At 56.9% G+C, this 16,068-nt stretch overlaps 1 protein-coding gene and 1 long non-coding RNA gene across 8 annotated transcripts in view; one reads left to right on the top strand and one right to left on the bottom strand.

Moving 5' to 3' along the window:
- Positions 1-16,068, bottom strand: part of TPCN2 (two pore segment channel 2) — a 66,305-nt gene that overhangs the window by 28,411 nt on the left and 21,826 nt on the right. For 4 of the 7 annotated variants that reach the window (XM_077862747.1, XM_077862748.1, XM_077862751.1 and 1 more), the window contains exons 19-24: positions 14,210-14,281; positions 13,032-13,108; positions 12,507-12,588; positions 12,335-12,417; positions 11,851-11,932; positions 11,323-11,417 (exon numbers count right to left, since the gene is read on the bottom strand). In XM_077862747.1, the coding sequence (XP_077718873.1) occupies positions 11,323-11,417; positions 11,851-11,932; positions 12,335-12,417; positions 12,507-12,588; positions 13,032-13,108; positions 14,210-14,281 (491 nt within the window). Of the gene's footprint in view, positions 1-5,884; positions 10,739-11,322; positions 11,418-11,850; positions 11,933-12,334; positions 12,418-12,506; positions 12,589-13,031; positions 13,109-14,209; positions 14,282-16,068 lie in introns of those variants that run through there. The other 3 variants (XM_077862750.1, XR_013359841.1, XR_013359842.1) reach the window with 3 other exon arrangements.
- On the top strand, positions 4,179-10,165 carry LOC144292451 (uncharacterized). The gene is made up of 2 exons (XR_013359843.1): positions 4,179-5,658; positions 6,883-10,165. It is a non-coding gene; the product is annotated as an uncharacterized LOC144292451 (long non-coding RNA).

The raw sequence follows: 16,068 nt of genomic DNA, 5'->3' as shown, positions 1-16,068 counted from the left end.
ACAGTGGTACAGGGAGAGGGGCACCCCCGGCGGTTCTCAGAGAGCCCAGCCCTAGCCAGCAGCCTGAGTATCACCGGGGAACAGGCTTCGAGTGCATACCCCGGGCTGGCCTCCCCAGGCTGGCCGTGTTGGAACGTTGAGGAGGGGCCCAGCGATCTGGGTTCCACGAGCCCTCCGGGGGATCTGATGCGCGCTCACGTTTGGGAGCCACTGAAATGAAACCACAAAACGGCCCTTCTCAACTCACAGATCCATTCATACTACAGTCTGTTTGGGTTGGATCGGGTGTCATGTCCGTTGGGATCTACTTCATTTATTGGGATCGAGGAGGCTTGAGACTCTCCAGAACTTTGAGTGCTCACAGCCCCACAGCCACTTGGGACATGGGTGGGGCCACAGAAAAAGTGGTGGGAGGGGGAGGGGGTTCATTCCGATGGGGGCACCAGTGAGGCCTCCTGGCAGTGGGCGGGGGGGGGGGGGGGGGGGGGGCGGGGACTAGCACCTCCAGCCTTGGCCAAAATCAGTTACCTTACAGGTGTCACCACAACTCGGTGAAGGTAGGGAGAGTCCCAGCAGGGAATCACAGGGACCTCCAGTGTTCTGGTTCCAGGGACCTGGGGCCTTCGGTGGGAAAACCAAACCACAGCCTGGACCAGGCCATGAACCAAGGCGTCAGTGAGGCTTCCGGCCCTTCCCAAGCAGAAACCACAGGTACCTTCCATCACGTGAGCGCCAGCGCCGACGTCTCAGAGTGCTGTTTCGAACCTGGGGCAGGTGGCAGACCTCCTCTGTCCCACATTTGGATTTGTTCATACTTTGTGAGCAGGTTTTCAATATAATGATTTTCCTTGCACTTCCACATATTTTGGGTTACAGCCTACAGACATTTTTTTAAGAAGGGGCCACAGGTCTGGCCAATGCCCAAGGGCCCCTGGCACCACCAGGGCTACAGATATCAACCACCTGGCCAATCAAGAACTTTCCAGCTTATTTTAAAGCCTATGGTTCCCACAATCCGCCTCCTGCCAGGGCATGGGGGCACGTGGTAGGCGTCCTGGTCTTCCCTTAAACATCTCCCCCAGTGTAAGACTTCAGCGCAAAATAGTCTGAAATATTGCAACACAATCAAAGGGACAAGCCACCCATGTTGGCGCCATTGGGAGGAAAGATCAACAACAGGTTCAAGCACTTCTGGGTTTGCTTCTCTGCAAACACACCGCAGCGGGCTGCTCTAAATGACCCTCCACCAGAACGCAAGAGACGTGACATCCCAAGGTAGAGCCCTTCCAACACGAGCAGAAGTGACAAGGGAAATGGATAAAAACCGGCTTCCTGACCCTGAAGCCCTCTCACTCCCAGGAGACCAAAAGTGCCCAGAGGGGGGAAGAGGGGGCTTTCACCACTATACCACCCTCCCCCCAACCCCCCAACTGCCAACACCACATGCTGTGCCAGGCTCAGGGTCACCTTGAGGGCTGATGGGTGTGCCCCACGACGGGGACAGTGGGCCAATGCCAGGGTAGCAGGACAGCAACCCCAGCCTCCAGTCATAGGGCAAGAACACCTGAAGCTCCTTGGGATCGGATGCAGGTCACATGGAGCAAGGTGTGTGTGTGTGGGGGGGGACACTTGGATGGAGCTGTTCAGAGACCTGTCCGAAGGGTCTCCAGCAGGAAGGATCACACCCGAGGACAGGCCCAGCACCTGTCAGAGGAGACACAGCAGAGGAGCGGCCAACAAACCCAGGGAGAACCCGAGTCAGCTCTGAACATGTGCCATCTTTGTCCTCCCAGGAAACCACACCTTTCGGCCCAAATCTCCTCTCCTCTGGGTGGCTGCCAGGGCCCCACAGGGCGTCTATGGACGAGGGCCACAGTCCCCACCACCCCGTTGTGCGGTGACCGCCCACCTCCTCCCTCCCCACTCAGCTCTGCTCCGCAGGTCACCAGGGGCCGCCACGGGTGAGCCCTGAGCCATCGGCCACCCTGCCCAGAAGGCCCTGGATTGCCCTCACACATCTTCCTTCCTTCCCCACACTCGAGGAGTGGGACACAGGTGAGGACTTGCAGACCGACTAACGGGACAGATTTTGCTTTCCTGTTGTGAACCGGGGCGCCCGCCGAAGCTGGGGAGCCCGAACCACCCGCAGGCCCGTGGGCCGAGCAAGCTGCATGTCCGCGCATCCTATAAAAAACAGGGTTTCCGTCCAGCCTGGCGCTGAGCATCGCAGGGCTGAGGGACCCCGCCTTCATGACAGCCTTGGGCTCACACATCACCTTGCCGCCCATCAGCACAGGCTCCCAAAGGAAAAAAAAAAATCCCAGGGCTCAGTTTCCTCACTTATGTGGTGCTCCGAGATTGAACCCCAGGTCTGAAGTTTGAAACTACAAACTTGTGATGTGTGTCAGCACATCAGCCCCCCGCCCCATCATTATTCCGGCCACCCACCTCCTTTCCGATCAAGGGAGCTGGTGTGCAGGAAGGCTGGCTGCCTGCCAAGGTCACGGCGTGCAGCGGTGGGGCCCAGCCTGGGTGCCCGGAGCCTCTTTTGTAGTGGCCAAGAGGGGACAAAGTCACGAGGAGCCCAGCCTGCCCCCGAAGCACCTCTGGTCACTCCTGTCACCTCCCACGTCCCATGGGGACTGTGGGGACCCTCCCATGTGCAGGGAAGGACAGTCTCGCAAGTTACGTCTGACATCTGACGCAGCGGTGCTGGCTCTACAAATATTTATCTCAGGCATGCGGCGCTCACGTCCCCAGGCTGATGTGCCGGGGAATGAGGAGGGACACAGAGAAGACGCTGGGCCAGGAGGAGGCAATGCTGTCAGCGGCCAAGTGGCCTCAGCCCCTCTGCGCCTCAGTTTCCCCAGCTATCAGAGCTGCCCCAGCCCGCGATTAAACAGGATTAAACAAGTCAACATCCCACTTTGTCAAGTGCTCAGAAAAGCACATGGGGAGCAAGGCCTCAAATTGTGGCTCCTAATTATCAATCCTTGCTGCTCCCCTGGACTCTCAAGAATCCCTCCACGTGCCTGCTGCTGGCACATCCTTTGCCTCCCGGGGCCCCCACCACGAGACCTGGAAACACGATGACAAAACCGAGGCTGTGGGTGGCAGCTCACTTCCAGGGAGCAGGTCCCAGCCCCACCCAGCAGGCCTCCCACCAACCAGCAGCCCGCTGCCTCCTCCAGCAGGCACCTGTTCCCTTTTTCTCTAAGGCTGCCAGGGAGCTCCACATTGGCCTGCAGCAGTGGTGGGTCCTCCCGAGGGTACCCGCAGCCTCTTCCTCCTGCTCCCAGCCCCGGCTTCTTCTGTCTTCATCCCACTTTACCTCCTTGCCTGGCACAGCACAGCCCGCAGTGCCTGCTTCTAGAGGGGACGCGAGTGTCTGAGGTAAGACCCTTGTTCTTCCCAGCACTCAATGGCCGCGATAGCTCCGGATCTCCCCAGAGAGCATCGGCTTATGGAGCTGGGGGAGGGCGGCTGGACCTCCAGGGGCAGGACCAGGGGCCCTTGTTGGTGTCCCTGCCCATGGCACCCACTCCACCAAGCCGGGGCAGAGCTCTCATCTTGCTCAGGGTCCAGCCAGCTTCTCCGTGTCCAGTTGTGTGGTTTGTGCACAGACCCAGAACCCAGGCAACAGAAAAGGGATTGGGACAGCCGGGAGGACGAGAGGCTCAGACTCCATCTGCCTGGAGAGACCAGGGTGGCAGCTGCAGTGCTGAGAAGCCAGCACCTTTCCTGACTCCTCTGCCCAGAGGGGACCACTCAGAAAGGGGTCCCATCTGTGACTGCTCCCTCGAAGGACTGTTTTACAATCCATCCACAGCAACGACGATTGGGAAGAAAGCAAACAAGGAGGGAGGAAAGATAACTGACTGAGCCAGCTGTTCTCCAACCCTGGTCTCTGGATCCACAGCTGCATCCCCTCGGAATGGATTACAAACGCAGGTGCCTAGCTTCCCCCAACCCCCAGGTCACCCCAACCAGACCGCCTGGCATGGGGCGGCCCAGGGATCTGTCTGAGGAAGCCTCCTCCGGGGATTCTGAGAGCTGCTGGCCCACCGCCTCCGGCCACGGGATGCTCTCCTCTACCACAGTCTCGTGTTAGTGGCCCCCATCCACCTGCCCTGCCCATTAGCTGAGAAGAAAAAGTGGAGGCCAGGGAGGCGGGACAGGCAGGTCTGGCTCACCTGGCGACAGGTGTTGCCGGGGCCCAGACGCGGATTAGCCAACTGCTGTCAAACCCGGGGCAGCAGCCAGGCCGCCCAGGTCCCTGCAGGTGTGGGCTCACCACCCTGGGGCGGCTCTGATTGTCTTACCAGAATGGCCAGGGCCCCCAGTGCGATCAGTGGGCTGGGGTGGGCTGCCCGCACACTGCCCATGGCGTCTGCTGGCCACTTTGATGTGAAGGCCATTGTCGAGCCGCACGCCCCCTTCTTAAATTTTTAAGAGCAGTGCGGTGTGCCTACCTTCCACTTTAAAAAAAAAAAAAAAAAAAAAAAACAATGCATTGTGCTAACCTTTTAATAAGAACCACCAATTATCTCTAGGGCAGAAAACCGAAACCTGGCTGTTTTGGTGAAAGACAAGATTCCTCCCTGCTGTGCTGAGCGGAGGAGACCACATGAAAGGCCCCAAACCGCTTGCTGAGACCCCACTCTCAGGTCCCGGCAACAGATCAGGCCTAGGTCCAGGTCCAGGGCCCCATCCTGCCGGCTCTGCCACAGCCACCGCGCTGTGCACCTGCTGGCCCAGGGGAAGAGCCCACACAGACGCACACCGAGGCCACTCTCGCCCCCCGTGGTGCACAGGGCCTCCCAGCTGCCCCAGCCCCTCTCCACCGGCAGTTCTGGGCTCTTCACTCCATCCCTCCATTCGCCCCTGCACCAGACTGTCCTGGTCACCAGAGCCTCACAGTGAGTCCGGAACACTGGCAAACCGAGATCCTCAACCATACGCTTCTCTATTTTTGCACGTAAGTTTCATGTAAATTTTTCAATCAGCTTATCAAACCTTAATGAAAAAAATAGGATTATGTTTAGAACTTTAACAAATCTATGGATTAGTCAGGGGACAATGGACCTATTGATAATATCAACTTTCTGGCCACGAACAGGACAACTGTGGTAGAATTCTGAGCTGCCCCCCAGTGACCCTCACCATTGTATATGGCCCTCCCACCAGGCTTGGGCAGACCCGTGACTATGATGCCACAGTCACTCCTGGGGTTGGGTGCTGAACTATGACACAGCTGACTTCAAGAAAGGGAGGGTATCCTGGTGGGCCTGACCTAATCAGGTGAACCCATAAAGGGTCAGGGCTCTTCCTGCAGCAGAGGCACAAAGGGTGAGGGATTAGATTCACAGCAGGTTCTCTGTCGCTAACTCTGAGGGCTGGGGGCCGTGTGGCAGGGAACGTAGCAGCTTCCAGCAGCTTCCAGGTCCTACGAGCAGCCCTTTGCGGACAGCCAACAAGGAAATGGGGTCAGGTCAAGTGCTATCACCTACAGCCCCAGCCTTGTCACCTTGGAAACCGAATTCGGCTGACAACCAGAATGAGTGCAGGCATGGGCTCTTCCCGGAGAACCCAGGAGCCCAGCCAGAGCCCAGCCGTGAAGAGGACCCAGCGAAGTGCGGCCTGCAGAGCCAAGAGCAGGTAAGCGCCGAGTGTCTGGGACTGCCATGTGGTAACTGGGTATTCAGCATTCTCCCCTCAAGCCCACAGTCCTGGATTTTAATGACATTTTATAGTTTTCTGTATAAAGACCTTGAACATCACTTGTTCAATGTTACCTTTAAGGACCCTGAAGGTTTTACTCTCACATAAATAATACTTTTTTCAGTATCTTTTAAAAGAGATTTATGAGAGTTTGTTGCTAATGTTCTATAAAAACAATTTATTTCAGTGTATCAATCTTACAGCAAACCATTTTGCCAAATTCTTACTGTTCAATGATTGTAGCCTTTCTATATGGACAATCATGTTATTTATGAATAAAGAGATATTTCTTTTAATGTTTACACTTTTTACATATTTATTTGATTTTAATGAGCTGGCCAGGTTCTAATTTTGTTACTCCTAATTTTAAAGGGCCTGACAATACCATCTCTCCATCTGGAAAGCTCTTTTCTGGAGGTTTGTGGTTGGAGGGCATCCAAAGGGAGCCCACATGGGGTGAGGAGGGCATCTCTGTGGGGAGGAGGTGGCATTGGCAGTGGCAGACGAGAATTTACAAGAGAAATAAGCAAGTGAGTTCACAGATGAAGGAAAATGCAAACCATTCAGGAAAAAAAAGAGTTAGCAACCACAGAGAGAGAAAACCAGATGTGCCCTGTGGCGTTGGTCTGAAAATGGAGTATCAGCATGATCTCATAGTTGTCAATAGATTGGATGGATGGAGGGATGGATGGATGGATGGATGGACCAATGGACAGATGGATGGATGGGCCAACAGATGGGTGAATGAATGGATAGATGGGCAGACGGACTAATGGATGGATGGATGACCAATGGACAGATGGACATTTGGATGGAGGGACCAGCAGATGGACAGATGGATGAATGGAGAGATGGATGGATAGATGGACATATGGAGAGATGGACCAACAGAGAGAGACAGATGGATGGATGGATGGACCAACAGATGGATGGACGGACAGATGGACCAGCAGATGGATGGATGGATGGATGGATGGATGGATGAACAGACAGACGGATGGATGACAGATCAATGGATAGACGGATGAAGGACCAATGGATGGACAGATGGACAGTCACATAGGCAGATGCATGTATATATACCCTAGTTCTACCACGAGAACCTGGGCACAGCAAAACCCATGCAGTAGGCACACCTCACACCTACATCTTGGTTCCTAGATGCTATTCTTGCTTAAAGGAACAGCGTCCAGGGCTGGGGCAGAGAAGGCACAACATGAGCCCAGAACATCTTTTCCTGCCAGAAAGCAAAGAAGCATTCAAAAGATGACAGGTACCTAGCAAATGGACGCAAAAGCTAGATGAAGCAGTTCCCACTGGCCAAAGGAGAATTTGAGCGTGAAATAAAATACAGCAACAGACTGCATGGAGCCCACTGAATGGAAGAAAGCACAGTGTGCACAGATGAGCACAGGAGGGAGGAGAAACTAAAGGAAATTTGGTGAGGTGGATGCTCACATAGCTTCGGGGCACCCTGTTCATTACAAAGGGAGGAGGAGTAACTTTATGCCAGGCAGCCCAGCCACCACTGCTGACACCAAGTGACAGGGTGGGCACCAGCCATGGAGCAAACTGAAATCTCATGTCACCTGCCAGGAGGCACTTCTGTGATATTCCTACAGAAACAACAGAAACAAGCTCACAAGGACACCTCGCATGAACCCAACCTGGGGACCTTCCTACACAATCACTGGCTGACCTTCAAGTGCCGGGGTCACCTGTCCGGGAAGATTACAGGCAACCCTGGGGCCTGAGGGACCTAACTGGAAGCTCAGAATGGTCATGAGTGGAGGGAGTGCCAGCCAGCAGGAACTGGGGTGACCCCTCTCCTGTGTGCCTGTCTGCTGGAGGCCCTTCCTAAGCACGGAGTGTGAAGGGGATTGGAACCACAATCCCCCCCCCCCCCCCAGTGATTCCAGAAGAAAGTTCTACTTGCAACTTTTCTCTAAGTCTGAGGCTGCTTCCATGTTAAACATGAGCAAACTCGTGACCCCTGTGCTCCTCAGCCTCAGAAATGGCAACTGCATCTTCCAGGGGCTCCCCAGGGGCAGGGGGTGGGGGCAAAAGCCTCCATGGGGATCCTCAAGGGGAGAGGAAGTGGCCTCTTTGCAGCCCTTCCTGGTCAGTGGAGGCAGGCAGGTGGCACCAAGACCCCTGAGGAGCTCACTTGCAGAGGCCCAGGGCAGCTGGTGGCTCTGAGCTGGGCAGGAGGGGAGGTGAGAACCCTTCAATGTGGAGGCTGCAAGTGCCAGCTGGGCAGCATTCAGGCCTCCCAGGCAGGCTGGGGCTTTGCTGCCCACCCACGCACCTGCCTTGCCCCCAAACCCGACCCCAGGGCCATCGATGACTAGGACCCAAGGCCCTGCTGTTGGGTGTGTGCAGCTCTGAGCCCACCGTCACCCACAGGCACCCACACCACCCTGCCCTCCTCCGAGCCTGCCCCAATGGGCACTCCAGCCCCTTCCCTTCACTCCCTGGGCCTCCCCCCTCCACCAGGCCACCTGCCTCCATTCAGCTTCTTGCTGACAGCAAGCCAGGGCTCCCCAGCCTGTGGACGAACAGGCCCCTCCTTGGAGCCTGCCCCAAACCACAGGGCTCCTCCGGGCACAGCAGCCTCCTGCTCCCACCTCCTCCCCACTCCCCTGGGGCAGTGATGCCACTCCAGGTGTCCCAGACTCCTGCCTGGCCCTGGGTGACTCTAGAGTCCAGCAGGGCTAAGCCCCCTGCACCTCAAGCCAGCCAGAATGCTGAGGGAGCCACCGCAGCCACAGAAAACACGAGCCCCGACCAGAGCTGCAAGGGTTTGTCTGAGAGGTGAGTGCATGTTCTCTCTCAGTGCAGCACCCAGCTGGGAGCTGCAGGCCAGACGCCCCCCACCCGACCCGCTCTCCTTAACCAAAAGCTCAGCTCCAGCTCAACCATGAATTCAGCCCTGGTTCTCAAGGGGACAAAGGCTTGGAAGCTGATACCATTTGAAACTGATGGAAGGGGACAGTCAGTGCCCCCTCCCCACCCCGAGTATCCAAGAGACACCAGCTTGTGGTCAGAAGACACCAGTGCAACACCACCAGCTTCAGTTACCCCATCCCAAGGGCAGAGCCAGCCTCTGAACAGCACAGTCTCCCAGAGTGCAATGTGGGTCCTCCAGAACTCTGTGCCACGTGACAGTAATCACCAGAGGGGGCTCCTCTGCACACAAGCCATGAAACAGAAGGCAGAAAACCTTCAGTCAGAGCTGGGCCCTGCACAAGGCAGGGCAGGGAGCATGACTTCCTACCTGGCAAGCGCCCACTGCAACTGCTTGCTCCAGGTGGACAAGCCTGCAGCCCAGGCCGAGAGGCCACGCTCCATGGCCCCAGTTGGCCTGGGAAAAGCAATGAGCCAGCCCTGGGGGTCAGGGGGTCCAGCCTGCACTAAAAGTGAATCTGATCCTGCCACCAGATGGCGCTCAGACCTTGGGGGTAGGGGATGAGGGGCTGGCAGTAGAGTGCACACAGCTGCCAGGCCCTCACCCTTGTCCCCAGGGCTTGCAGGCTGCTACGTCCCCACCCAACCAGCCTTCCCGGAAGGCAGCCTGCAGAGGGGACAGGTCTGAGAGTGGTCTCACTACGCCCAAGGATCCCCCAAACCCGAGGGGTAGCACATCAACACCCAGGATCCGAACTCCAGAGTCTGAAAGTGCAATGTACGCGGGTACGTGACACAACCGAGCCCCGGGGTGGCTTTTTCTAGTAACTTTCCTCCAATCCCACTCCCTGAGAAGCTGGAAGACAGAGATGACTTCTCCCCGGACTGGAGTCAGTGCCTGTGCTTTCATGACCACCATCCCCCCCCCCCCCCCCCCCCCCCCCCCCCGCGAGGGCCCAGAGCAGACATCACTAATCAATCCCAGAGTTACTCCCATGAGGATCCCAATCCTCAACAGGGACCTCCAGGAGCTCCCACCCATCACTCAAGTCAGCCCTTATAAAGAGACAACCATTTGTTGTTAATCTGGACCCATGGTAGCTCGAGCACCAATGTGGCCTCTCACACAGTATTCACTTTCCCTCCTCCCTGACCTACTAGCCTCCTCTGCCACACACCCTATGGACCTATAGGGAGAGCCACCACTGACTCACACGTGCTTTTGTGCAAATTAGAAAAAAGTATCCTTCACCCTGGAGACGTCCCAAAGGCTGGACACACCCTTGCAACCAGGTTTGCAGTGCACAACCTAAACAACCTTACCTGGCCACCCTGTTCCAGAAAGAAGCAGGATTGGAGTTGTGTCCCAATAAGAACAACGACCTCATTCTTTCCAAGACTTCAGAATAAAAATTATTGGCATTCTGACCCATGAAGACATACACCCAATCACACTCATATGAGCCATAAAATAATAAAATAGTTAAGATTCTCCTTACGTAAAACCACCAGGATCCCCAACTTAATGCCCTGGAAAGCTGCCAGTTGGCCTATGTAGGTCCCCGGGGGGGGGGGGGGGGGGGGAGGCGGCTTTGGTCCCTGAAGGCCACCAACAGTGAAGGCACCACAGAAATGGCAGGGCCCGAAAGGAAGGCCGCTGCTTCCGGCTTCCCAGACGGTCTGAAAGGTCCCTGCGGAGTCACTCTCTTCTGCATTTAGAAAAGTCAAAGTCCCACCAAAGCAGCTTATAAGAGAGCAGCATGGCGCAGAGGCCACCCAAAGCACAGGCGCCCCATTCCGAGGGGCTGCAAAGAAAAACTGGTGGTGAGGTGAGTAGTGGTTCTGCTCAATGGCAGCAAACCAGGGCCTGCACGTCTACCCCAGCCTCAGGCGGGTGGAGTAGCTCCCATCGTTGTCCGTCTGTTTGAGGGTAAGTCTCTCCTGGGCTATAGCCAGCCACCTCCCACAACTGGCATCATCCTGAGGCCACATCGCCATCTGCCGCCCTTGCCAGGACGGCGCACCTGGGTGTCACCTGCACAGCTGCAGGTGCGGATGGTGGCTCAGCTTCTCCACCAGCTCCTCCTCCGTTGGCTCCTCCAGGACGTCCCTGCGGGATTGGGGAGATGTCCAGGGAGCTCCAGACAGGGGGGCACTTGGGGACCTCTGGGATGGCATGCAGTCTTGCTTCCCACAAAGCAATCACCAGGCATGTGCACTAGTGAACACGGGGGCTTAGAAGCATCTCCGCAATGTGTGCACGGCCTCCCTAAAAGCCCGGGAAGATGCCCCTGCACGCTGGCCCGTGGGGCAGTGCAGAGGGGCCGCTACAACACAGTGCATGCTTCCAGAGGGAGCACTTTCCTCACTAGCAAAGATCGGACTTCAAGGTCACCGTGGGGAAGCGAGGGCCCCCCGCCTACACCCACCAGCAGAATCCCTTGGAGACTAACGGCACGTGAGAACACTGCCTTCAAGGTGCTCATCAGAGAGCAGGACGGAGTGCACACCCCCAGCAGCAGGGCACAGGAAGCCCAGACCCTGACCCCAGCTCAGGGCTGCAGAAGGGCGGCAAGATGCCTGCAGCTCGTAGAGAGCATCAGGGTCACAGAGGATGCTCGCCCACCCACCCCTCCCTGCCTCACCCTCCCTCCCTGCAGAGGCCAAGCAGAAGCCCCCTCCTCAATCATGCACCTAAATAGGAGCTCCACGCTCATCTGATAGCTGGTCTCCTGGTCCCCGGCAAGAGACTGCAGGTGAGTACGGCGGTCCCACTTATGAAGAAAATGCTGGCAAACAGGAGAAAAGGGGGCCAGTGTGTGAATCCCACAGGAACCAGCCTTTTCCCCTCCAGGGTCGGCCAGGCATCCACCATAGGGAGAGCTGAGCCCAACCCGGACACTGGGATCCAGGGCCCACTCCTGCAGGAACCAGATGCCTGATAGCCCTGCCCCAGCACCCACAGCCCTGCCCCAATCCCTCCCCAGAGGCTGAGAACCACCGCCCCCCCAGGTCCAATGTCACAAGCATTCAAAGAGGCTCCCAGCAGCCAGGGTGAGCCTCGCCAAGCCCCAGGGCAGGACCCAGCCTGAACTGAGCACCTGATGGAACCCAGCACAGCCCATCCCACCCCAGTCCAGGTGGGCCCAGCCAGCAGCCTCATGCCACCATCAGCCCTTCAGAAACCACCCCTCAGGCCACCTGGGCAGGGATCTGGGATACCTCCAGAATCAGAGCCAAAAACAGGTTGACCCAGATGACAGATGACACCAGCCACCACAACACAAAGTAGAGCTTCGACCACCTGTGGAGGCAAGAAGGCCACCTGTGGTTTCGGGGAGCAGTGTGAGCTGGAGCACCATGGACTGCGAGTCCAGCCGGGAACTCTGTGATGCTCCCACTCCCGTTTTCAAGATGCCCAGACAGAGGCTTTTAGAAGTGGTCAATGAGTAGCCAAGGTAGCATGGCCATTGAGAGGTGCTGCTGGGATTTGAACCCAGGACCATCTGCTGGGCCGGGGCTGAGCTCCCCAAGCTCCAGGCTCTCCTTCCCCCAGCCTGCCTCCAGGGCTCCCAGTGCAGTGGGATTCTCTAGAACCCACCTCCCAGCAGTCCCCAAAAGAGGCAAACCCCAGGTCACCGGCGGGTACACAGGACGTGCAACCTGCACCGCGATGGTGGAGGACCTCCCAGCCGGGGTCACTCACGGGCCCGAGTAGCGCCGATAGGCATCCAGGAACACCTGCCAGTTGTTCACCACCATCACGTTCCACAGGGTGATCAAGGCGGCCTGAGGGGCGGCAGATGCAGGGTCCAGGGGGGCAGGGGGAGGGCGACGGGAAGGCAAGGGTCTCAAGGAGCAGGGGGCACCAGGCTCACCGCAAAGTCATCAAAGTTGTTGGCCCAATACTCCAGCTGCTCGAAGCTTCCGCAGGGCGCTGAGCTGTTGTCAGGGGCCAGACTGTGGGACAGGACAAGCCGGGTCGAGGTAGGGACCAGGACACATACACCCGGGCGCCCCAGCACTGCCTCAGCCCCTGCACAGCCAGAACCCTTGTGTGTGGGCCCTGAGAAGTCAGAGGGAGAAGCCAGGGCCCCCAATCTCTGGGGGTGCTGTGAAGGATGCTAGGGGCCAGGGGCACAGACACGCCTGGGAAATAGAGCCTCCATCCAGGTCTGGCTGTGTGGGCCTGGCCTGAGGGTCCCCAAGGGGCAGAGGGGTGGGGGCTGCAGTGCCGAGTAGGCTTCAGAAACTCTCGGTACAGACTCTAGGTGAAGGCACCTGGCAGGGTGGGGAGGGGAGGCAGAGGAGGGACTAGGAGCCCCATCCAGGAGCCCCACCTAGGTTCATGCTCCTCTGCACCCCTAGAGACACTCCGTTGGCATGTTCGGGCCCAACCTCACCTGCCATTTCCAGGAGGAGCCACGACAACACCACGGAACAGGTTGATGCCCATGATGGCGAAGACATAGTACACTACCTAGGGAGGCAGCACCGGGGCTGCTCAGCGCCATGGTAGACGGACCCACAGAGCCAGCAGGTTCCCAGCCCTCAACACTATTCCCAGTTACAGGCACTGCTGGCCTCCCGCAGGGAACACTGGGGCTTCTCCCAAGTACCCCCTCTTGGCCACCAACCTCCCCCAGAGGGAAGGGAGGGAGGAGCTGCCACCACCAGGGGAGCCACAGAGATAAACTGGAACCCAAGGGGAAAGACCAAGGCAGCCAAGGAAGCGAGGCTATCTGTCCTTCTCCAGGACAGGTGTGGCAGGAAGAGGGGGGAGAAGGACCCCTGTGCAGTCTTAGGGTAAGAGGTCCCAGGGGAGGGGCAGGTAGGCTTCCTCAGGAGGTGATGCCCAAGGAGCACCACCCAACAGCCTCACGTCACAGAGAGAAGAGGCTACCAATGGCCTCCGACCTGTCCCCACCTATCCCCAACATGCCAGGGGAAGAGGAAGGGGCACATGTCCTGGCAAAGCCAGTCCCTTCTGGGCATCTGTTTCTTCTGCTGGGCTTCGAGCCTAGAGCAGCACCAGGGGCTCACCCGGGCTGGGCTGTAAGCAGAGCCAACAGCACCTCAGGTCAAGCCTGGCTCTGGAGACAGGGGACGTCATGGCTCTCTCTCAGCCTACACGGCAGGAGGTCTTGCAATGGCTCAGGGCAAGGCGGGTTGACCAAAGCCCCATCTGGGTCTGTGTGGGCTTCAGGGCCCCCTAGTACCCCTCACACTTTTTAAAGTCAGTGTCTCATTATGACCCATGATCCAAAAAATGGAGGGACTCAAAAGTGACCAACAGGATGTCTGGCAAAGAAAGGGAGCGTGGTTGGGCAGTGCTTCCTACAGACCAGCCCAGAGGTCGGCTCTCGGGAACGGCAGGGGGCACTCCGGCCTCCCGGGCCTACACAACATGAGAGCCACCCCAACACAGTGCCCTCCTTCCTCCAGAGCAACCCGCCAGCCGCGAGCTCACTATATAATCACCCATTGGGAGCTGCAGCCTCCCACAGAGCCCAGACTCCCCGGAATCGAAAGCCAGCTCCACGCCCCACCCCGACAGCCAGAGCCTGCCACCCAGACTCACCACCAGGATCCCGCCAAAAGCCCGCATGTTTTTGATCAGGTCCAGGATGGTACTGGCCACCACAGCCATTAGCTGAGGACAGAAGGAAAGCATGGCCCTACTCTTCCTGGTCCCACCGAGGAGACACCAACCCTGCCCACTGCCCTGACCCTGACCAGGGCAGGACCAGCGAACTACCAACCCACACACCCCACAGCCACCCATAAATACCCACACATGATCATATGCACATGGAACGCACACATTCATACATCCCCATCCACCCACCCAGTCACATGCAGAGACACATACCCATACACACTCATGCACACCCCACACACTAGATGTGTCTCAATTCTAAGGCCCTTTGGTGAAGCCACAGTTTGCAGGAGCTCAGATCACACTGCCCAGTGACCCACTAAGGCTGCGTTAGCTCCTCTCTGGTCTGGAGGCTCCAAAGCAGCACAGGCCTGAGGTATCCAGGTCAGCCCTAGTGATCAGGTCTGAGAAAGGGAACCTGAGAGACCCACCCAGGCACCCCAGCTCCAGAGGGCTGCTCCCCTGACACGTAAACCTGAGCTTTCTAATTAGCCTGTTTACCGCACCCGATGTTAGATCATAATGCTAGATGCCGAGAGAGAGACACCACGATGCACGTGTGTATGCACGTTACTATGTGCAAGCATACAGGCGCGCTTGCATGTGTACATGTAACTGTGTGTGGGTACAGTTATGTGTGGATATAGCACATGTGCACGCATGGTACAGCACGTATATAGTATAGTTACGTGCTGTGTGTACATGTGAGATTGTACTTCTGGATCATGTACGTTTGTCATATGTACGCATGTGATTAAGTGTGTACATGTGTTACCAGTGGGTGATTATATTGTGTGGTTACACGCATGGCTGTGTGATATGCATGGCTGTGTTGGGGTTACATGTACTTATGACCATGTGTGTTTATGTGCGGTTATGATCACACGTGTGATCACATGCATATGTGTCCATGTGTATGCATGTGTGACCACATGCATGTGAACGTGTGTAGCTTATGTGCTCATGTGTGTTTACCACATGTGTGTAAGAGTACATTGTGATCATATACATATATGTGACTTATACACTGATCACATATGTGTGCACGTGTATGATCACATGTATATGTGTGGGTGTGTGCATATGCATGATCACGTGTGTGTGTGGCTATGTAAGGGCATATGCATGCATGTGGGTATATGTGTGCATGTGTGTGATCACATGCATGTATGTGGCATGCACAAAGTCCCTGGTGCAGCATCCCATCTGCACCCAGGGTCCCCAGGCCACCTTCACATGGGAAATTCTGCTAGGTGACAGGTAGCCCCGGGCAGCACAGGCACACGAAAGAACAGATAAGCACAGGGGAGGGACTTGGACAAATAGGAAGGGGTCTCATGTCCTTGGGTTTCTTTTCTTCTGGAAAATTCTTAAGCAAACAAACAGGAGGAGATAACTCTACCTCTGTGCTGAGTGGGCACTTGGCCTAAATACCCTGCTCACCTGGCCTCCCTCTCCTCAAGCCTGGTGTCACTCCCTGCGTGTATAGGGAGAGAAACTGAGGCTCGCAGATGGTCACAAGCCACTGGGTTCCTGCACTGGGTGTCCTGAAGATGCACACCCCAGCCAACCATATGCCCCACTCCCACTGGGGGGCCTGGGGTAGAGGGCCCTGGCCAAGCCCACCTCTGCCCCTCATTACTAGAAGCTATGAAGAGCTTATGCCAATGGCCTTCTGGGAACCTCAGGACACCTGGGAACAAGGTGGTTCCAAGAGCTCCAGCCCCAGCCCTCTCTCTCCTCGTCCATAAATGTAGGGCTGGATCACCCAGCAGCAGGGC

This window comes from Canis aureus, chromosome 21 (genome assembly GCF_053574225.1).
Source record: "Canis aureus isolate CA01 chromosome 21, VMU_Caureus_v.1.0, whole genome shotgun sequence".
Classification (NCBI taxonomy): Eukaryota; Metazoa; Chordata; class Mammalia; order Carnivora; family Canidae; genus Canis; species Canis aureus.
The sequence above is the reverse complement of the archived record's forward strand: the minus strand, read 5'-3'. Positions and strand labels throughout refer to the sequence as shown.